Raw genomic sequence first — 23,711 nt, 5'->3', positions numbered from 1 at the left:
TCCCCGGCTGGCTGCACAGCGGGAAGAAGTTGGGGCATTTGGTCCCCGAGAGCATCGCTTGCCTGGAAGAGCTGCTGCTGCGCATGCCGGGGGCTCGTGCACGGCGTGTTGCCTCCACAGCCTTTTCCCCAGGGCGAGTTGGGGCACGGGGCCGAGCGTGGAGGGGCTCCCACGCCTGAGCACTGGTGCCAGCTCCCAGCTGCTCGCTGGGGGCCAGGCGAGACCCCGGAGCGCCGCTGCCATGGGTTCGGTGCGTGGGGATGTGCTGGTGGGAAATGAACATCTTCAGCATGCGCCGGGCAGCCTCCAACACCCGTTTTCATCCCCTTTCTTCTTCTAGAGCTGTGTTACTGAGGAAGACTGAAATCCGCTGCGATGTGCCGCTCAGTGTAACGCAGCAGCTTCCGAGGGTCTCCGCTTTTCACCACTGAAACTAGTGGGAGTTTTGCTATTGATTTCAATAGGAACGAAACACTTCTGTGCACTTGGTTAAAATGTATTTCATAATAACACCTTATACTTTATTTATAAGCCCCTCCTAAGGCATTTCACAAATTATAGTCACACAAGAATTGATGTGTGAGCCGCTGTCTTAATAACACTGTATTTTGTATTTCAAACATTGTGTTCTAGATACAATATTTACGTTTACAAGTGGAAAGGCTGCTAACCTAACAGTTATCGTTCAGAGCAGACAGATGACGAGCCATACATGCTGATGGCGAAGCAGACATGCATGCGGTGACACGCGTGGTGGAACTGCGTCGCACCGAGCAGATACTGGTTTTAATTGGTTTTAAAAGGTAAGCACGAGCCAGTGCGTGCCCTGCTCTGGGAGGCAGAACGAGCTGCTTTCTCACCCAGGCTGCAGCACAGAAAGGGGATTTTACCACTTCTTCTCAGCTAGGTTTTTATTTATAAAGTGAGGAAAATACCCCCGTAGGCTGATTTTCTTTAGGCAGCCTAACACGGGGTTTCTCTTTGGGGGCAAGATTACAGTTGCAAAGAACAACCCAGGGCCGATAACACGCATCGCCTCCCCCAGGCTTTCCAGCCATTGGTAGTCCTGTTTCATTCACCTTCCATGGCCAAAGGTGCCCGACTTTTTTTTTTTTTTTTAATTGATTTTTCTGGTATTGCTGACTAAAATGCATTATCTCATTTTCTCTGGGTGATATGTGCAGGTTTAGAGTTATGGTAAGGTTTAAATTTGTTCTGCATTTCTATGGTATAAAAAGCATTAGAAAACTGAAAACGTATCATTCTTTTTTTTTTTTTTTTTTTTTTTTTCCCCAGTTTGCTTCCATTTGGTCTTGTCCTCAGCTTCAGCAGTTGAGCATTGCTCCCCATGTAGGTGATAAGGCTCTTCTGCTCTGGGAATGGCGTAGCAGCATCTTTTTTTGAATAACTCTTCTTTGACAAGACACCTGCTTGCTTAATGAGCTCCTGCAGCCCTGTCTCTAATCAGAAGTGTGATTGGCACCTACAGATCCAAATGCAACCGCGCTCCCCTCAGAAATAGGCATACGAATTACAGACGTGAAGAGTGGAGTCTGTGAAGGCTGTTGGGTCTTGTGCAGGCGGCGAGTATTGACGTGTCTCGCTGTGGAGAGAAGGCAGCGGTGGGAGCGTGTCTCCGGCTGAAGCGGGCAGGGAGCCCTTGGAGCCCCTGGGCTGCCCGGCGTGGCAGAGGCAGGAGAAACCTTCCTCCTCTTTGGGTGGCAAACGGAAGCATGGAATATATCTCCCTTTGGATTACTGCCGGAGGATGATGTTAGGCAAGTCCCTCCACACACGTTATCTGTTTAGTAGTTCTTAGAGAACATAGTAGAGGATGGAGCAATCCGCGGGAGACGTGTGGTAGTAAAGAGAGTACAGTTTGGATAGGAGCCAGGTTGGCAAGTTCCTTGCTTTAGAACGTATTTTAAATTAATTCCTCCCCTAATATTCTCTTAGATGTAAAGAAAGAAAAAACCAAAGTATCATCAGTTTCTTAAGGTAGCTCACTTAGGATAGTTTACTAGCCTAAGATAGTTTTCAGTAGCAATTGTGTGGAAGCTGAAGGTGTTTTCGTAGGGGCTGCAGAAATGAAACCTCAAAGGAATGAAACCATTTGATCGGGCATTTAACAGCTGACACGTGTGAGAGATTTTCATGAAACCTCCAGCTGCCAGAATCCCCGTTGTTTCTTTTGGAGACGGCCCTTTAGAGAAAAGTCCCCATGAAACCTGCTTTCCCTTAAGTTTCATTGAGAACCTCCGATGACTCAGTTTTAACACAGGGAGAATTTCAGGGCTTTCCATACTGTTCCCTTCTTCCCCCTAGGTCTCACCCCCAGTGATTTTGATGGGGGTGAAGGTGAAAAACGTGTGTCTGATGCCAATGGGCTGTGTCCTGGAGCTGCTTTGTCCCCACAAAGGACCACGATGCCATTTTTGCTGGGCTAGCAGAGGTCTATGGTTTCTCAGGCGCTGGAGCCTGCCCTCCTAAGTCAAATCACAGCTGGGTCAGATGGTGAGCAGAGGTTTTGCAAGTGACCCAGGAGGATCCTTGTTACCTTCAGGTGCCTGACAGGAGCTGTAAGTCGCATGAAATCCTCCAGCAGAGGCTGCAATTGCCTCCAGGCACCTGACAGACCTCACGTACACTCCAGCAGCTAAATCGGTGAGGGTTGCGAATTGCAGTTCTTCCTCTCCTGGGACATTCGAGCTTTTCCATCTGCACCAAAGGAGTTTGTAGATTCACAGATAACCTCCTTCGAGTCAGGCCTATGCTGACGGATTTTGAGAAGTTTATGAACAGTTATTCCATAGAAATTATGTATAGGGCAACGGAAGGACTCTGATTTACCTGGAACTGCGTACAGCAGATAAACACCTTCAGGTTGTTACAAAAAAATATGTTAAATTACACAAGCAAACAAAATTTATATTTCTCCCTGTAACTGTTTATGTTTTACCCTTTACATTTCTCTCTGCAAAATTGGATTCACATCCAGAGTCTGTAGTCTGCAGCTTTGTGTTTCAAGTACTGCAGGGGAGGGTTTATTTATTTTTAAAACTCCCTCTGTCATACTGGATTAAATAAAAATCCAGTCATTTAAATTTTATAATTTTTTTTTGCTTTTAAAGAAGCAAGTTGTCCACTTTGATTTCGCTGAATTCAAGTCAACGCTGTCACTTTGCAAAATATGCATTCAAACCCTTCGATTCTTACTTAAATTAAGCTTCTGCTGGGGTCTGATGATTTTCTGAGTTATGATTCAGTTGCTCTGCGTGAACTGTTGCGGATTTACACCTGTTTGGGCAAGGACGTGTTTAAAACTTCATAGAGCCTTGTATAGGCAAAGACTACCAAACCACTCCCCTGTTCTGCTCCCTTGTATATATTCTATATATTCTTCTACTGTGTCTATCCGCTGTACTCTCTGTCAGGCATGCAGGAATTGTGCCCACCTACCGCACCACTTGTGTTTCTGTCCTCTTTTCCCAGTATTTTGGTGTGCTAAAGTTTTATTTGCTTGTCTGAAGCCGGCGCATCAATGGTGTATGTTTGAAGCTCCATATCTATGGCCCTTTGCTAGATGGGAAGAACCCCCCAGTTTGGAGGTGGCTCCTGGGAAGGTTCTGTCTCCCACACAGATGGACTTGCTACTAATCCACCGTCTCCAAGAGCGTGCTGTCAAACTTGTTCTCACTCAAGTAATTTTCCAAAATTGCTGAGCTATCCTGGACGTAGGCTGGGAAGCACCATAAATGGAAATTTCACCGTGCTGGAGAATTCTTCCACGCGCCTTCCTCCGCCTGTCACTCTCTATCTGCTCTTGACTGAGTTCAGCTTTATTCATTAGTTTAGCTTTTCCACGTGCACAGCCATGCTGGTGGCAGGAGTTTCGTGACACACGATGGAGAGCAGATGTCCATCGGTTGTCTGACCAGTTCATCTGCTGGATCAATACAGATGTTGAATGTGCCTGGAGAGGAAATGGACCCATTAAAACTTCCCCGGTCAGGAATGAAGTGCTGGAGCTGCAGTTTCCAGCTACGGTTGCTAGCTGAAGACAATGGGGCCAGACCTGGCATCGAGTCCTGCTAAAACAATCCCCGTTCTATTGATTTAAAATAGGTCAGGAAGGCAAGAAGATGCCTTGCACAAACCAGTCCTGCTCAATGAGTATTAGCTCTGAGAATCTTTGGTAATATAAATAAATACACACTAAGAACTGCAGAAAAGTCTCATTCAAGCAACATATTTTAAACAAGTTCACAGCTTTTTCTCTGCACAATACGCTGTCCCAAAATATTGGGACTGAAAACTGCTTGATTTCCTATCTAAAGCCAAACCACACCTCATTTCTGTTCTTCTGTAAGTCTAGCCCCATGAAATTTCAGCCAGAGCTTTCTTTAGTGCGTTTGCTCCAACCTGACTCCAAAAAAAGTAGCTGGAAGTGCACTGGAACGTGCCTGATTCAAAACTTTTTAAGAGAACGCCTCTGATGCTGTCAAAGTCCTGAGAGCATTCTGAGGGCATGAACATTCAGACTCAAACTCTGTCAGCACAGAGTGAAAACTTTTTTTTTTGGATTCTTGCTACATTTTGTATGTAACATTTACCTTCAATGCCAGAAGACATTAAAATACATTTTTTATAGAGGAATATGCAGCTACAAATTCTCTAGATCTGCTAACACTTTAGAAACAGATCCACTGAACCTAACTGTACCGGCTTGCTCCTGGTCTAAACCATCACTGACTTCTCTGGAAGATTTTTTAGATTAAGCTCTACAGCACCAGAAAATCCATGTGCAAAAAAAATAATATAGAAAGCACAAAAGGCGTCTTTGTTTTGATATGCACAAAAGGTCTGCAAATTAGTTCAAAGTGCCTAATAACTTTCAAATTTGTTTAAAGGCAGAGTTTAAATAAGCAGCCAAGTTTTCAGCAGATGCTCCGGCATGCTTGATGCTCAAGACTTCTGAAAAATCTGTCTGTCCATTCAGACGTTGAAATACAGATGTAGGCATCCACTATATTAATGAACTATTTTTGAAAAAAAAAAAAAAAAAAAAAAGAGCCTAACATTTGCTTATATTAGACTAGAAACTGAAAAAAATTGTGGTGGAATTTTTGTTTTCTGTTTTGCTTTTAATTTTCTTTTTTTTCTTTTCTCCATTTGAGTTGCCTTTTTTTCTTAAGATGAAGAGGCTTCACTTCCATTCTTTTTCTACACAGGTACATTTATTATTGAATAAGTACCATCATGTGCTCAGTGTGATTAAAAAAAGAAATGTAGGCCTTGCACTCAGGTAGCTCACAAGAGAAAAGAAAAACCCCCAGAGATGTCATGGGGGAGAGTACTTGCTTCCACCACCTCTTAAAGGCATAAAAGCATCTTCTTTCCTATTTCTGTTGTGCTCTGTAGTTATGGACGACGTTTCTCCAGCACAGGCAAAAGAAGAACACTTTATTAAGATTCTAATATATGATCCTGGAGAAATACTGGTTTAATATGTGAGTGTGTTTGTGTGTGTGATACTTGTAACACACATACATTTTTAACGGGATGTGTTACAACCTCATGGTTTCAGAAAAAACTTGATTAATAGCTCACTTTCCAGTATTGGCATAGTAAAGGATTTTTGTAAGTTAGGCTTTTGCATTTTTCCAAAAGCTGTGTTTGGAACAACATCACTATTTTATATTAAATTTAAAGATGAAACCAGTGGTGTAGCTGAATGCCCATTTTCAGATGCTTGCAGCTACTGTTACAGAAAATTGAATTCAGCTGCATCCTTGAAATTGCTTTTGAAATTTCTTTACAAACATAGAAAGAGCCTTAATCTATCACAATATTCTTCTCATGTTCCAAATACTTATATTTTGAAAACCTCAACACAACAGAAATTATGTAAAGAATTCTTATTTGACATATTAAAGACACAACATTTTAAATTTCATTACCGCTTTCTTGACTGCGTGTCACAATTCTGTAAAGATCAGGTTCTTGTGCTGAATTGGGGACGTCTTCACTGGGATGAATCTATTGTTTCCCTGCTGGTTTCAGCCTGTAGCCTGCTAAAAAGTAGGAAGTTCTGCTTAAAAAAATGGCAACAAACAAAAAAACCTCACCCCGCAGTCTCTGGGGAAAAGCGCCCTCTGAGCGGAGGTAGGGATCGCACAGATTTTCCATCCAAGCCAACGAGGGGGCTCCGAAGATGCAAAAGAAGCTGGTAGCACGTTGCAACAGCCCGTCAGAAGAGGCTGCACTCATTCTTCGATTACCTGAGCTGCACCCCTTAGTTAAATATTTGTCTTCGTATCAAGAGAAGAAAGAACCAAAGGGTGTTTTGTACACAGGTGTTGGACAGTCACAGAGTGGTTGTGGGGAAAAGCCACAGCAAATCACCATGTAAACACGTCTCTGGCTTCCCAAGTCAAAATTGCTTTTGCTGCAATAAATGAAATCTATGCTATATCTACTATATATCGGCATACTATCAGCCAGCACGTACAAAGCATTATTTCACTTATCACTTTACTGGATAAGCCAAGTGACTGTCATATGTTGTTGTAACCGATAGGATATTTTGGAAGAAAAGAAGAGAAATTTTGCTCCATGTTTTTGCCTTAGGTAAACAACGCTGTACATCTGTATCCCCTGACACTTATTTTACAAAGCATGTTTAGTGACTCAGAAAAAAAATTAATCCAGATTTGCAGAAGGAGTTCCTTTTATTATTCAAAATATTTGTCAGCTTTAATATTAACCTACCGAAGTTTTTGAAATTGAAGTCTTATAAATGCATAGGACACACATACACACACGTGCAATACACGCGCTGCTCGCTAACAATTTTCAGTTAATATGTTAACTAGAAATCGACTGTGACTTTCATGATATTTTTTCCCCTGTGTAAGTCAATGACCTATTTAAGTATGTTGGCAGCAATTTCTATGTCTTGTGACTTTATATTTCACAAAGAAATACCGTGTTTTGTGTTATTTACATTAAAAAGACGTACTATGTAAAACTTCATCTTTGTTAAAAATCACTTTATCCCAAGTATTTAAATTATTTCATGCTTTCAAAAGGCACAATTAAGTATCTAATGAGAACTTCCATTCAATGTTACACATAATACAAAAAGAGAAAAAATGTTTGAGACATCAATGATAATATTTTAAATATATTGGCATAGGAAAGCAGATGTCTTTTTGCTTTATTAAACTGACAGTTCAGTTCTGAAACTTTATTTTGAAAAGATTTAAAAAGGATTCGTGTCTTTAGAAATAAAAAATATAACAGGCATATCTAAAAAATATAGAAGAGAAAACCTGATTGTTACTACTAATGAAATAGCTGATGACAAAATAGTAGTCTTTTTGATTTTGATCACAAAAAATAAACTGGTAGTGACAGGATATGATGGATAGATTTGACATCCTGGCAAATCACTGTCATTGATTCAATTATTCTAATTCAGAATAAAAGCTGTATACAGTATGTGTTTATGCTACAGTGGAGTTTTTTAAGTGATTGACATTCATCATATTAGTTAGACAGTTTTAAAAGCTATGTCTTTGTTTTACACAGCGTTGTCAAGAAAAAAATAAAGTAGAACCTGAATCGCAGGGAAAAAAAGCAAACCACTTAACCAACTCTTGGTTCCAAACCCATCAAAATAAGTTACCATTATTGCATCCTATTAACATGTTCTTTGAAGAGTCAATTTCACTCCAGCCATGTAATATACTATTATAAAGACTAGATTTTGAAACTGTAATGCAATCTTACAGCTGGGTGGCTTGGAAGTTCTGCGGAGAAGAAAGATATTACCTTTCAAAATGGAAGTCAGCCTCAGAAGAAAGAATGCAAACCACTTTAATTCACAGGTCAGCTTTGCTTCACTGTTCTTTTGTTTGATAAGATATACACAGAGATACATACCAAACAGTCAGAAGTTCACAAATACTATATCTGAGGCTACAGAAGCCCAGATTACTTGTATATGCTGCCCTGCTTTAGACCAGCATGCTGTGATACCCTTCCCCGAGCTCAAATGCACTCTTCTGGTTTTCCAGCATTAATGTAGCTGTCGGTTTGAATTTCAATCTTGAATTATGTCTGTTGACATAATTTCATAGTGCTGACTTCAATTGTTTAGGATTACTGTTTTGAACTACATAAGGAAATCAATTCTTTTCTCTATGGTTAGTAAATGCCATTCAAGTGCATTTTAATGCATGTAGTAAGCCACAAGGCAAAGTAATTATCTATAATATATTCTGATACAAAACCCAACCATTCTTAATTACTGGCATACTAGAATAAAAACTATCTTATATATTTTAAAATTATGATTACATATTTAATAAACCAATGTAAACATATCCTGAAATTTAAGAATGGCATTTCAATTACAGAAATTAATGTTTTTAATACCATAACTGTGTAGTTTGCTTTTGGAATAACACGTGACAATGAATTGTTTAGTTGCATTCCTTTATTTCAATAAACCGTCCAATTTAAGTTATTATTCATACAAAATATGAACTGTAAGCATATAAAAATCCCAGTGGGAAAAAGATCCCTTTATTTTTACTGTAAAAAAGCATCTAGATACAAAAGGGTAAAAGTAATTTTCATATTTTAAGGAAAAGAACAAAATACTTTATGTTTCCAATCGAGCTGAACAATGGCAAGACCCAACACAACAGAAGCTTTAAAAAAAAGCAAAATTCAAACGAGCCCAAAATTAGTACAAAGAAACCAGAACAAAAAAAATAAAAAAAAAGAAGGCACCATAAGATAACATGTATTTTTAAAGACTGCTGGGTCAAATCATTAAGAAAAATATTTATATAAGTCATTAACACTCATAATTAGAGTGTCATATAAATCTGAGTGAAACTGCTAAGTAGAAATCACTAGAAGTCCAGGTGCTTCTTGCCGATGGCCATAGCACCACATCCTGAGCTCAGCAGTTTGGCGGATTCTGCCAGATCCTGTTTGCTCGCGCGGCTCACTGTGTCTGACAAGTCTGGAGGCAAATGCAGGCGCTGTGGCAGGAGATTTTCAGGAGAGAGACGGGGAGGGAGAGAGAGAGAGAGAGAGAGAGAGAGAAGAAAGCGAGAGAGGAAAAAAACAGGGAGGGGGAAAAAAGAAAAGAATAATTGCAGTAGAATTTATATTCCATAGCATATCTCAAAACGCAGTGTTTTTTCCTGACTGATCAATGTTTACTCACACAAATAAAACGCTTCCCAGGCACTCTTTTATGCTGACCTGGAAACAGTTTTGTATGCTTTCAATATATTGGATTCTGTAAATTGGAATAGATTTTTCCTCATGAAAATTTTCTAAACAAAATCCAATTTTGCTCAGGGAATTTCAGTGTATCTGTGGGCACGTTTCCTTTAAAAACAAATGTTTTGCCTGTATGTTAGCCCCTACATCAACTCCTTTGATTTCCATGGCATTACAATAGAAGTATAGTTTTATTACAAATGCACATACTTTGTGGCAGAGTCTGAAAATAAAGGATGTGATGGTCAGCAGATGGAGAGGGCTCACCCTGGTTGCAGCATTATTCTGTTAGAGTGTTTCTTCTTCATATTCTGCTGTCATTTTTTAATAAAACCAAGCAGTGATAGTAGTTGCATTTGTATAAGGCAATCATATATGCTAATCAATCCTTGCCATCATCCCTTGTGAGTTGTAGGAACATTACATCCATTTTACAGACGAGGAAACTGAGACACAGGTTACACGGTTGTCCACAAGCACACAGACCGTGCATAATAAACCTTATTTTTCAACTATGACAAAAATATTTCAACTCTGCCTCTGAGGACCTTTTATACTGGAGAGATATAAAAGACATGACATTACCATTTAGCTTTTGTAAAGTAAGGTGAGAATTAATGTAAAACTGAGGCTTTACTTGGTTAATTACTGGCTCGCTTTTGGACACGGTGAGGTACTGAAAGCCGGTCAGATGAGACAGTTGAGCATCTTCTACACAGTGCAATAATTTATGAAACTGGTATCATGAAAGGAGCATATTTCTTGAAAGATTTAGTAGGTAAAGGCTAAACTGTGTGGCTCTTCTTTTAAAATGCACACACTTCTGAAGGGAAGAGGATAACAGTAATGGCTGCAAAACTCTGTTAGGAGGCTGTGTGGACTATCCTTATTCTCTGCTTTTGCTATGTTTTTGCTTTTATCATAACACGTAAATACAGTTGCCTTTTATTCAATACCTTTGCAGCTTTCGTAGGGTGAGAATTCAGTTCAAAAGCATAAGAAATATCTGTATTTACAGCAGGCTGACTGTTCAGTTCGTTGCTGGCTTTGAGATTGTGCAATCAGGCATAGGCTGAGGGGTGCTCCAAGGGCTTCCTACCACCGGCCACTCCCGGTTGTGGGCAGCGCAGGGAGAAGAATGTGTGTTGGGCTGCTGTCTTCTCCAAGGGAAGGAAACGCATAAAGTAACGCATGTGGATTAGGAAAGCCCGTGCCCAGGGTGTTGTGACATACCTCAGTGTTGAAATAGGGGAAATGCGTGTATTTATTTGTAGCACTTTGCCTATGAAACACAATTTAGGTATCAAAACCCACCCTCCATATATACCATTTAGTAACTATGCAGCTCTTACATTTCACCGTATTAAAATCAGTGCTGTGGTACAGTATTCTTCACTTACAGTTCTTCCCTTATTCCCAAGAAGGTGAAGCCTGGCTGTGGATGTGAACTGTGGTCCATGATGCCTCATTTCTACATCAACACAATATAAACGAGGGCACCTGCCTATTTTGTTTGTCTGCTGAGAAAAACATTTGCTTGGATGTCCACCCTGGATTGTATGAGGGGGGCCGTAACCACTGGAAAACAAAGGACAACGAAAAGCCAGGAAGTGCAGGGGAGCAATTGGCAGATCTTTCAGTCACATTTTCTGTCCAAAGTACAGTACTCTGCTAGTAGGGTACAGGGTATCTGGTATGTGGGAGGTGGAGAGACAAGCGAACAAATCCAACCTTCTCCCACTCACCGCTAGCATCTCTCTGCCCTCACCGGGGAGTGGGAAAGGCGGCTTCCTCTAGGGAAAATGTAGGGCCGCTGTCTTTCTCCTGCAACTACTGACCGCTTTGCCAAGTCTGCCAAATGGATTCAGAGCAAGGTGACAAAGAGCAAACAGAACCGAGACTCGGCAAACTCATGTTATGCAGGAACTGACCAGTATCACAAATGGGGAACAACTGTCAGCCCTGCCGCGCTGGCCTGGACTTAAAAGTGTGGTCAAAAGGAAAAAAAATCGTTGATATTTACACAGCCTCTCAGTCAACGCTATGTTTGTTTGCTAATGTATATTATAAACAGAAAATAAATAGAAGAATATTTATAAATTTGCAGAGACTCAGACGGGAAAAGTAAAAATTAAAGATCCTCAGACTGGATCTCAATTGGAGTGAATTAGACTTTTACGGATGTATTTGCTATGATACAGTGTTCCATTACACACACATATACTCTTCTTCCCCCATCTTATTCAGTGATGAGGATGCACACTGCTCATTTAGGGACTGGCTATTCAGTATTTTGTTTTCTTGTCACTGTTTACTCTGAACTTTCCTGGCGTATTTATTGTACACTATTCAAACCTTGTTCTGAAGACAGAATGGCTTTTCAATAGCACACGTCAGTATATAGCACTTGAATGCTTCACAAATACCAACTGTGTTATTTTCCTAATGTTCTCATGAGATAAGGCAGCAAAGTTACCTCCATTTTAGGGACAGGGAATTGAGGCACATAAAACACACAGCAAAAGGTATCAACTGATTTCAGAAACAATCTGAGGCATCTAGGACTTGCTTTTCCAGCATGTTTAGCATTGTACAGCATTTCGCATGATCAAATGCTAACTTCACTTGTGGCTGTGAGTGCTTAGTATTTCTTCAAGAACCCCAAGTCAGGCACTCAGAAAGCGAGAGGCACAAAATACGAGAAGAGAAATAAAAATGCTAGGTTGAAGCAACACGATCACGCAGAAGCTCAGCGGTACAGGCAGAGACACATCATACCTTCCACGATATCCTTCAATCGTCTTAATTACAAGACCATCCCTCCTGCAATCCCTGCTCTCTCTACAATCCCAATTTTCAAACATTATAACAAATTGCTGGTTCTCCAGGAAGGGTATTTCACTGCGTATGCCACATTCATCCTCAGTTCAGACGTATTCTGAACAATAAACAATGCTAGGGTCCTCTGAAAACAACTGAATATTATCCTGCCATTAGTCTCTGAATCATAGCACACACACACTACCTCTGAATAAAGCCTGAATAGGCATTTTCTGCACGCACCTTAAAATTATAAACAGGGCTGCAAATATTAATCCTATTAAATATTTTAACACCATTAAACAATATTCGAAATGGTAAACCACAAACAAACTGGAAATTCATTGCATAGCATTATACAGACGCCCACAGGTTAAACAGCAGGCCTTTATTTTTGGCACCAATAGGGACGTTGCGGTGACTTGAACTGAGGCAGTAAGTGATAGCATGAATAGGCTGTGATCCTTTCTGAACACCAGCATTACAGAACAATCAGACATTTTCACAGATATTTGCTGACCACAGAGAAACAATCACATTGAAAGTCCCGGTTTAGGACAAAATGTTTTCTGGTGAACAGACTTCTCTGCTATTTCTGAGGCTGTGACCTCCATCCCTTTCAATCTCTCTTTCTCTTATCAGTCTGATAAGAATCAGGCTTGTTTCGCTCACATTGGCAATCCCAATCCTCAGTACCCACGCTTCCCATCCTGCAGCTGGTCTTGATGACAAAAATGCCCCTTCTCTGGGGCATTACCTGCACTCCCCGGACAGTCTCAGCTTTCTGCTTCGAAGCTCTTCATTCCTGCTCCTGCCAGTCCTGGGTTTCTCTTGCCCATTTCTGCCCATATCCCATTCCCTCCTCCCTTTCCTAATACCTAAATCCAAATTCAGCACCAGGACACCCTTCCTTGCCTCATGCCCTCCACAGAATCACAGAATCACAGAACAGTAGGGGTTGGAAGGGACCTCTGGAGATCATCTAGTCCAACCCCCTGCCAGAGCAGGGTCACCCAGAGCAGGTTGCACAGGAACGCGTCCAGGCGGGTTTGGAGTGTCTCCAGAGACGGAGACTCCACCACCTCTCTGGGCAGCCTGTGCCAGGGCTCTGCCACCCTCAGGGTAAAGAAGTTCCTCCTCATGTTGAGATGGAACTTCCTATGCTCAAGTTTGTGCCCATTACCTCTTGTCCTGTCCCCGGGCACCACTGAAAAGAGCCTGGCCCCATCCTCCCGACACCCACCCTTTAAGTATTTACAAGCATTGACAAGATCCCCCCTCAGTCATCTTTTTTGTCTTCCTCATCCCCTGTTTTGTCCTCTCCTCCTCCTCTTCCCCACCTCTTGCTCTTGATCTGTCCTTCTTTCTCCTGCTGACAGTGCTTTCCATCCCTGCTTCCTGCCCCTGCCCCTCTCCTCTCTCCTGGTGTCCCCTGCCCAGACTGCAGGACAGGCACCGGCTCATCTCCCAGTCCCAAAAGCAGGTACATCCCTGGAAAAGGGTCAAGCTGACTCCACCGTACGGAGTGCGGCGGGGACAAACAGGTGCATTTTCACAGGACAGCAAAAAGGCAGCCCTGGCATAAATGCAAAGGCGTAAAATTGTGTATTTTCATTTATTCTTTTAAATAATTGAAAGTTTTCACTAAAACATCCCAGTATGTGGATAAACACAAAACTTCCTGTAGCCTACAACAAGCTGGCAGGGCAACAATATTTTAAGGCAAAATGGTCACAGTCTGGCAAAAGTAAATATGCAAGTGAAAATAGGATCCCGTAATCGCTCTCCTTGTGATAATTTCTTAAAGCCTGTATCAAAGAAAGGTAAAGTCTGTCAGTGTAAAAACTAGGGAATGCTGGAGTAAACTTCCTCTGTGCAAAAATAATTGTCTATCTTCATTATTATAGTGTGTTTAATTACATGATCACACATTATTTTCACCCATGCAGGCTGTCAGGAAGGTTTAAACTTAGGATCTTCGGAGTCAGACTCTAAGCTTCATTCACTGGATGAAGAAATTCCTGGCTATGGAGAAAGGCTATTACTGTACAAGGCATTGCTTGGGAAGCGGGATGACGTGAGCGCCGGTGCTTCCCGCCGGCTCTGTTTGGGGCAGGTCCCGAAGGCTTTGTGGTGATAGGAACAATTACACCGAACCCAGCTAAGCACACAGCTCCAGGGCATGCATTACGAAAGGAAAACAGTTCAGACAAAAGTTATTACATACTTTGCCTCTGCTCCTCCCTCTGCCCGAAGAAAACTTCTAATTACTTTATTTGTTCTCAACGGGAAAAAAAAAGTAGAAGTGGAAGCTAAGAACATGTAAAACGACAGGCCAGAAGGGACAGCGAGCAATCAGTTCATCCACTCCCAGCACTGAGGACCACATACAGCACTGATGGTTTTCTGACGCTGGTCTGCCTCGTAAGACTGGGATGTAAAGATACAAGTCATGGCTACTCTTGAATTTCCAGTGGGTTGGTACATTTGGTTGGGGTGTAACTTATTTTTTTAAACCAACAAAATCCCTAGTAGACAAAAATACTAGCAAGTGTTTTTGCCAGTGTAGCTTACTGTATCAAGGGGATTTTTTTACAGATTTATTATAAAAAACAGACTTTCCAATATAAGACTCTTCCTCTCTTCAGTATTAAGAGGATTGACCAGCAGTTTTCCTAACAGCCTCTCCTGATGTTGATCATACCTCAGCTACAAAATGCATAGGAACAGTATGCAGGCTTTAACTGACTGTAAAAGGGGTTGAAAATAAAGTAAAAATGACATGACTGAACCTAAGGAACCAATGAAAGGTTAAACAAAGAGCTAGATACTAGAGTAATGTTAAAGAACTGATTACTATTCAACGATACACATAAGCTACACATATTCTTCTGAGGAATCTACTGGCACTGCATTGTGGACGCAACTCATGAAATCCAGTATTATACCTACAAGGTATAAACAATAATCAGTCCATAAAAGTACTTTTCAGATTTGAGGAAATGTGTATCTGTACAGGTTGTTTTTATGCTGTCTAAAATACTCAGAAATAATTGGGATGGAAGACACTCAAGATACAGCAAAATCATAAAATTAATTGAGAGCTACTAAACCCACATATTCTGAAAAATGCTTTAAGCAACAAAAAATATAAAAATGCTTAGCAACAATACGATAAGTCGATATACGTATATTGGCAAAAATCTAAACCCAAAGTAGTTCTTCTTATTGCAAAATCATTATATTTTGGTAGCTATTGTAAGTGTAATACTGTAGCAAACAAATACATAATAACATGAGCGATGCAAAAATCCTTGAATCTCATATAAAAAAGAGCTGGTAGTTTGTTCTTATTTTGATATATATTAGGGTAATTCCACTGAAGTTCACCTTGTGACTCTCCTAACACTTACAGGAAGCTTTAACAGCTGAGCCCAAACTTCCCAAAATTAAACTTAAAAAAAACATCTTTACAATTCCATGTATCTGAATCTTTGACCAAAAAAAAAATTGCTTATTAGTTTACTATGGCTGCAGCCCTGCCTTGGGGCAGGGAGATGGGTTAATGACCTCTCTACATCCCTTCTAGTTCCATTTGCTACAACTCCATGAAGACTGAAGTCACCAAAGCCGAAGGGATTTGGTTTAGGGGGAAGAGGGGGGTGGGGAGAAGAATTTTAGGAATGCTGGGAAAATGAAAGATGCAGACTCCTACTTGGGGAGCTTTATATTCTACTTATTCCTCTTTGAAGCAGAACTCTCACCATTCCGTAAAGCCCACACAAGACAGTCCATGGTGTAGAGTCTGAGTTCCTGTTACTGTTTGCTCTTCTGCTTATGATGCCCATAATGCATTATGTTTTCCCTTTTACGTCTTTTTATTATTACCTCGTTTATAATTGCTGGTAATTATCTCTATTAACATAGTACCTAGGAAAAGACTCCAGCATTTTTTCAGGTATCACAACACGTGGCACTGATTCTCTGCGGTGCCCTGAGACACAGCATCAAGGCCATTGCAATAGGTCTGTCTATGTAGTGAAAGAGGTCCCGAATGAACAGGTTTACCTGATGTCCACACAGGCCGCATCTTGCATTTCTAACTAACTGAGTTAGCTGACAAATGGTTACAAACTCCTTGAGAGAGACACATTTCAGGAGCATCTTAGTCTTGCCAGTCAATGATTCTACTGCTTTCTTAACAGGTCATCATCAACGAACATCAATTAATCAGTAACTAACTGTTCTTCTTGGCAAAACCAAATTACTATCTTTGGGCTTAATAAAAACACAAAGATACGTAGGTATGCAACTAAATTTCTTCTAGAGAGAACAGTTTGTTCAAATATTTGACACTGAGGTGACTGTAAGTTTTGGCCTCTTCCCTTGCCAAGTTTGCCAACTGAGAGACACTAGATATGTGTATTATGAGGAAATGAATTATATTTTATATGACATGTAATCTACTGGAGTGACATATCACTTATACTGACATAACTTTGTAACAACTCACATACAAATCTGACAATACCACTATGAAAAGATATAAAATTCTTATTAATGCCACAAAATCTAAAAATACTGCTGAGTTAATGTAAGTTCACTTCTCAATGGCAAAACAGTAAGCCCTTCACCACCAAAGACATTATAAGCTCTCACAGCAAGGACTAGAAAAGTCATGCCAACCAGCAGAGAAGCTTGTCAGGCAGAAATCATATGATAGTCCTGAAATTTGGTTACGACTAGTGTCTCACAATCTGTAATGTTTATCTCGTGGAGAGAATGGTGCCAAACTATCCTCCCATAACCGCATTTAGGTCTTAGGCAAACTATTTTTAAACTTGTTTACTATGAATCTCTGACATTCCTGTTCACGTTACGGTTTTCTCAGTATTTTAACAAATTCAGGAGATAAACAAGTCGGTAACTATTTTTCTGTATAATGGACATAAACTCAGTTTCTTCTTGTTCTGCTATATTCACAGATGTTACATTACCATTTTTAAATCACAGCAATGGATGCATTTTCTAAACTGATTATAAAGACAAAAGACTTGACTTTTAAAAAGAGCATTCTAAAATTTTCTACTTTTCAGGTAACTGGTGATTGACTTAAAACTAATCACAACTATATCAACCCATGTTAAAATAAGCACATCTACCATATGCATTTCCTATTTCTTTTATTGAAGTTGAAGCATAATCTGAGCCGTCAAAATTAATTATTGTTAACATCAGGCGTTGAGAGAAGGCTTCCACTAAGAATAGCTGATAAATATACTTCTACCTACATATCCCTGTCTGTCTGCTAAAGGACACATTGCTAATGTGAAAATAATTTTTTATATATAGCTTATACTACTTAAAATAATTGAACACAATTATAAAACACATATTTTCCATCACTTACGGAGTGTAAAATAAAACCAGGATAATTCTCATTTTCACCTCATCGGCAGGACAGCGATGTTTTGTTGTGGGTTCCCAATACTACAAAGAGATTATTTAAATGGTGACTTTAAAGACACCTGGCAAAATTAAGAACCATTAATAAACCCACTTCCTTTTGTGACACATTCTGTAAAAGCTGTTTTACGTTTCAGAATGCGGAATCTTAATATGCGCCTCTTCAGTGCAGCTTTCCAGAGTATCTGCTTTACAGAAGTGATATGATAATATCCAGGAGAATTCAACTCAAACTACGCCGATTCGTTTGGATGTGCTGCATGGTACTGCTTGTGTTCTCTGACCAGAAAACTACACAAAGTACTTAAAATCTGAATTCCTGAGCCTGAATTTAAAACTCAGTTTGCTTAAACACTGGCTGTTGCAATGCGAAAATCTTTCAGAGACCATTTGTACCAATGGAATTCTATTCTGTACATGTTTGTGTAAACTGAATCCCTAGGGGATTTCAGATGGCTGAAGAAGTTCCAGTAACACGTGAGTCGAGACAGGTGGGTGTTTGCATGTCCAGCATTAGTCACCACTTTTCAGCAACAGGAAAGGAAACAACAGACAATTGTCTGAACAAACTCTTTCATTCCAAAGAAAAACCCCAAGGTGCATTACAGACGATTTGCTACATGTGAAGGCACACAATGGAAAGATAAAAATATCAGGAAGATTTATCTTCTCTGATGCTTGAGAATGACAAACATTTGGCACCACAGAGTGCTCTAAAATCACACATACAAGTAACAGAACCACTTCATATTATAACTATAGTCTCTGCATAATGAAGAAGCTCCCCATGTCATAAGGGGGGGTGGATTAATCATATATATCTATAACCATCATGGTTATAGACTATCCAGGGACTACGGATGTTACAAATGCTCATCTGATCCAAAATTCAGAGAAATACATGGTAATCTTACAAGAGCCAAATATTTACATAGCATACTATTGTAATACTTAGTGATCCAGCTCTTGTCAAGCACGTATCTAAAGAATGTCTCTGTCCTGAAGAGTTTACAGTCTGAATACACAAAGTCGGTGAAAAGGAAGAAGTGAAAGATAAAATATCCAGGAAGAATGAAAAACGTCATGATATCTAAATACTGTATTAATGCCATTAATGTCAAAGCTTTTTTTCCCTTCTAACTGAAAAAATGCTCTACGAGAAAGAGTACCCTGCATAGGAAGGCAAGTGGAAGAGAACAGGGAAGAAGTTAAGTGACAAGGGGCTGAAGAGAAGATGGAGTGAAGAAAGGGAAAGATGGAGGACAGGAGGAGATAGATTATCTAGGCGCATTATAGTAGAGATTGGAATATGTTGTCTAAAAGCTGAAAGGAAATTCTGTTCTAAATTCAGACAGTAGTTCATGACTCTGATGGTATGATCTATGTCCAAAGGAAGCAGACTAACATTTCTCTTGTAGATCTGTTCTTTTTGCTGAATTTCTCCTCCCTGGGCTTACGTAAAAGGAGCGTGGGACCCGTGATGCAAGCGTGAGTAATTCTAGGGCTCTCAGGATAGTCCGGATGGATGCTAATGTTTATGTCACATTCTCTTCCCTGACGGGTTCATTCAACCTTATTGCAGCTGTCTACAAGTCAGCCATTCAGTCTAACCTGTATTATATACTCAGGATGAGATGAATCATCCTTGCAAGTGCTTGCCCATCTCTCCTGATTATTCAAGAAACCTGGATGACTAGCTTAAACTAAATGCTTAACTTGGAGTGTAAAAGGTCAAGGAGAGGAATTCAGTCCTACAACTGTATGAAGCTTCTCACTGAGTCAGAGCCTCCACTATCTCCTCTTTCTTTGAATGACATTGCAACATGCCACAACGTACGGATTTCCTATCAAACCACAGATGGCTCGCTGGAAACGTTCCAGAGTTGCTGGCGATGCCCACGCTGCTCTACAACAACTTGGGTCTCTCTACTGGGAAGCTTGAGAAGCGTTCAAGACGTTGTGTACAAACAAAAGCTATGTAAGTGAGGAGGAGGGAGAAACAGCATTCAGAGCATCTGTTCTAGGAGCTCCAACATATTGCAATGTCACTGTCACCCTCTAAAATTTCAGCGAAGTTGGAAAACTAACCAAATATTTGCGTTCGCATCCAAAGCTATCTGTTAAAGTTCACTATCAACCTTCTGTCTCAGTTTAAATCTTTTGTTACATTTCAGAAAACTCATTAATACACCCATTTTAAAACCACTATTTATTAAAGTGCAACAACACAAATAACTGATAAAATGTATTCTGCCTCTTGATAAAATTGTCCAGATAGATTTCAACACTTCACAGAAAGGTTATGCTCCAAGACAGGTAACTCGCACGGGCAAGTCTCCGTTACAAGTGCATTTCAATGCCTGATTTGCCAACTCAAAAAAACAGAGACAACAGAAATGCAAACAGACTTCTGAACAGTTCTGCCAGCTACTGCTAAAATACACATTGCCTCCGACTTCCATTATTGCCAGTATCTAGTCTCCATAGATCCTATAAAATTTAGAGTTTAATGAAGTGCTTTCCAAAGAAGAACAGGAGACAACGTGAACTGCTCTGAGACTCTGGACCAGCCCAGCCGTGGGCTGCCCCACTGCTGCCTCGGCGGTTTTTCTAGATTTTGTATACATCGACAATGCTGATTTCCTCCTACGCACCAGTTGCAGAAGTTGTGTGTACAAACACAAACACAATGTGTAAGGATAGATGCAAACGCATGCGTTACTCAGGACTGTGTAAGGGTTACTGATAACGGCCAATGTGTCTACCTACGGCATCTCTCCAAGGCGCGCAGCATTGCTCTGGAAAGCACCGAGACACCGTGAGCTGTATTGTTTTACATTCGACTACACAGTGCAAACCACCCATACAATATGTCCCTGAATGCCTCTGTTTCAAGAGACCAGTGTCACAGGTTTGGCAAGTTGCTGGTTATGAAGAAGGAGCATGCAGGGGGGCAAAATGTAGATGCTAGCTGGAGGGGGGATGGGGTATTGTTTTCTACTGGGAGTAGCCCTATGTTCAGCAGTCTATTTACTTTTTTTAGGTCAGCTAGAATTAGAAAATTTCCATTGCTAGGCAGCCCAGCACATCTGTGAAGCATTTCTGGGCGTTCAGACCTGAAGCACGCGCTGCCCGAAGGGAAGATTCATTACCCGGGGTTACAGGGCTGGCCAGGCCAGTCCCTCCCCCAGGCAGCACACGGGCTTCGGCAACAGGAAAGTGCCTGAACTTCCTGCAGAAACATATTACATGACCAGAACACAACAATTAGCACATTTGTAAAGCTTCAGGGATAGGAACAATTTAATAGCTTTTTGAAGCAGACTAATTTTCTAGAGCTTTTAATCTTTTTTTTTTAATTTTTTTTTTTATTTTGCTTTTCATGCATGGGCAAGTTCTTCTTTGCTACAGGTATTTTCTGAGTCAGCCTGGCAGGATTATTATGCGTGGAGAAACACAAATCATTCAGTCACTTTAAAACAGTGCTAGAGAAATGAAAAAGTGCTATGTAAGTGCAAACTATTATTACTAATCTCTGTTTTAAAAGCAAGTATCATTTAGATAGATAAATGTATTGCTGGTTTACAAAATTTTGCAGATCTACAAACAAGGCTGCTAAACAGAGGACCAGTTTGTTTACGTTTGCAGCTTTTCACAAGCTAGAAACTTCAGCTCTGCCATGGTAAATGCTGCTGTCAGAAGCTCCACGTAAGGCAAAAACCAGGCCAGAAAAGAAAAAAAAAAATATATATTTCTGCTATCATTTTCTTCTCACCCTAAAAACTGGCAGTGATATATAGGAAGCATGTTCAGTTCCTGTAACTCCCAGAAGATGTGGACACAATTCATATTTTAATACCTCTTATTTGCAGTACTAATCCCCCATGACTCATGAGGACTACAGTGTAAAACTTCAGCTAACAAAGCCTTTTGTAGTATTATTACCAAATAATGTTAGACTTCAGAAATCACTGAAGCGTAATTTAATATCCGTAATATTGGATCAGCCTGTGGCATATTTTTACTTAGTGAGTGATATTGCTTATACACAAAAATATAAAAATGGCACTGGTGATCAAGTGGTCATGTTGGCTACCCTTTGGCAAACTCATGCTTTAAAGGAAGTTTAAGCAAGGAATAAGAAGTTTCTGGGGAAAGGTTAAAAGACAGGTCATGCTAATTCCTTTTTAAATGACTAAGACAGTAGGACTCAGTGTAAACTGAAACAAATATATTAAATATAAATGACAGAAACTGGTATCACAGTAAACGCAAGACTTCTGTGAGTAACTGAGATTAAAATAAACATTACTATTTATCTGGAAGCTGGGGGGGAGGACTGAACGTTTGAGCTGATTCCTACATCAAAAATGTGTTTTGTACAGAAACTATATGCCAAATTATAGTTGTTTGCTTTACAGCTGTTTCTAGCAGTTATTTAGTTTTGTACTTTTCATGTGTCAGTATTTTTTTCATTTCAATGCTTTATTCCCTACTACAAGTAAGTCTCTTTAGAGCAATAAGATCTTTAAAATCCCTTTAGTGTTTAGAAATGTCAACAATTCAGTAGACTATGCTTAATGAATAGGCCAGATAGAAAAACCTGCCTCAAGTTTTTATCTCAAGAGAAGTAAGGTGCTTTGAAGAGCACTTGATTTGAGATTTAGAAGCCTGCTGCTATTCAGCCAGACGCTCTTGAGAGCTGTTAAGTCCTGACCCATGGCATGAAAACAGGTTGGAGGGAGGGAAGAAATATCGGCAAGAAATGTATTTTGTACTCCCTGTATAATTATTTCTTCTAAATACCATTCAAACATTTCTTCCTGTAAATAAGTAAAAAAACTAAAAGACCGGGCAACCTTATCAGACGGTCTTATTTGAATATGTTGAATGTAGCTGGAACTTGCCAGGGGGAACAACCACAGCACTGGAAAAAGATGAGGCTCTAAAGGAAAAAAAATTATCTAAATATTTTTTACCATTTGAACAGATGGCACTGGCATATTAAAGCTTCGTATTTTTGACAAGAGACATAGGAAACAAAGAAGTTTTCACTTCAGAATATGCAGTGGAAGAACATGAAATGGTTTGGCTTGCTATAATTACAAAAAATATGTTTTTCATCCTTCACTGTCGCTTCCACAGTCTACAACCAATCTCAATACCTGACTACAACGAGTTTACTCAACATCATAAAGCAATCAATTTAAGATATGTGCACACCAATAATAATATCAGATAAAAAGTAAGCCAAACTGTAAGTGAATCCTTTTATATGAATATCTGTTCTTAACTTGGTTTACTGTGCTTGCACGTGTGCTCTCTCACTCCACAGTACTTCAACTTGATCACTGGTTCCTTGAATAAGAACTTAGTTAATAACCTCACAGCAACTGGCCACATTATTTGGGCAAATGTCTCATCAGTGTCTTCTGCCCTACTTTATGCATCTCTGAGTTTCATAGAGATAAAAAAGAAAAGGCAAAACTAGGTCATTCCTGGGCTGAACAAAAGAATTTCTGCAGTAGTATAAATTACTGACCTCTCTAATAAGCCTGTCTTTCCCAGCAAACCAGGTAATCCAATCGAACTCAACTAATTAATGGTGTCCTCCAATACGTAACAATAACTGTAGTACACAATCCAGTGAATTCAGGAGAAACATTTCCATGGCTTTTCTAAAGCCTTTCCACTTAAGAAACAGTCTATTTCCTAAATTAGAATTAATTTTGGTGATTGTGTTCGATTATTAGTTGGCATACAGCCATTACTGTTACGGTAGCTATTTTGTACTGATTGACAAACACCTCTGTACCTGAGACTATCTAGTATCCTGCACGGTCCTTTTTACCTGAGAACGTTCACCTATTAAATCATCATCTTTATAAGCTCACTGAATGTCTTAGATTTAGCAATCTTCATAACAGAATGATAAGGATACTAAGACTTTTTGAAATTAAATATATGGTATGACATACAAACATAGGAAATAACGTACTGAGCAATACTGCTGGTGGTTTTCACGGCCACAAGAATCACAAGACATAAGTAGGAAATAGCCTCCTTGATCATATTTCTATATTATAGATCCAGGATACTGCACTTAAAGTACCACTACG

The 23,711-nt window shown here is 40.0% G+C and overlaps 1 protein-coding gene across 3 annotated transcripts in view; it reads right to left on the bottom strand.

Annotated features, from left to right (window-relative positions):
* Window positions 1–1,446: 1,446 nt before the first annotated feature.
* ELP4 (elongator acetyltransferase complex subunit 4) overlaps window positions 1,447–23,711 on the bottom strand; it is a 157,696-nt gene continuing 135,431 nt past the window's right edge. The window contains exons 11-12 of one of the 3 annotated variants that reach the window (XR_008466206.1): window positions 5,961–6,071; window positions 1,447–3,973 (exon numbers count right to left, since the gene is read on the bottom strand). Coding sequence is in view for 2 of the 3 variants with exons in the window: in XM_054200204.1 (XP_054056179.1) it covers window positions 8,928–9,059 (132 nt within the window). In the remaining variant the exon portion in view is untranslated. Of the gene's footprint in view, window positions 3,974–5,960; window positions 9,060–23,711 lie in introns of those variants that run through there. The other 2 variants (XM_054200204.1, XM_054200207.1) reach the window with 2 other exon arrangements.

This window comes from Rissa tridactyla, chromosome 4, assembly GCF_028500815.1.
Source record: "Rissa tridactyla isolate bRisTri1 chromosome 4, bRisTri1.patW.cur.20221130, whole genome shotgun sequence".
Taxonomy (NCBI): Eukaryota; Metazoa; Chordata; class Aves; order Charadriiformes; family Laridae; genus Rissa; species Rissa tridactyla.
This window is presented reverse-complemented; position numbering and strand designations above follow the sequence as displayed.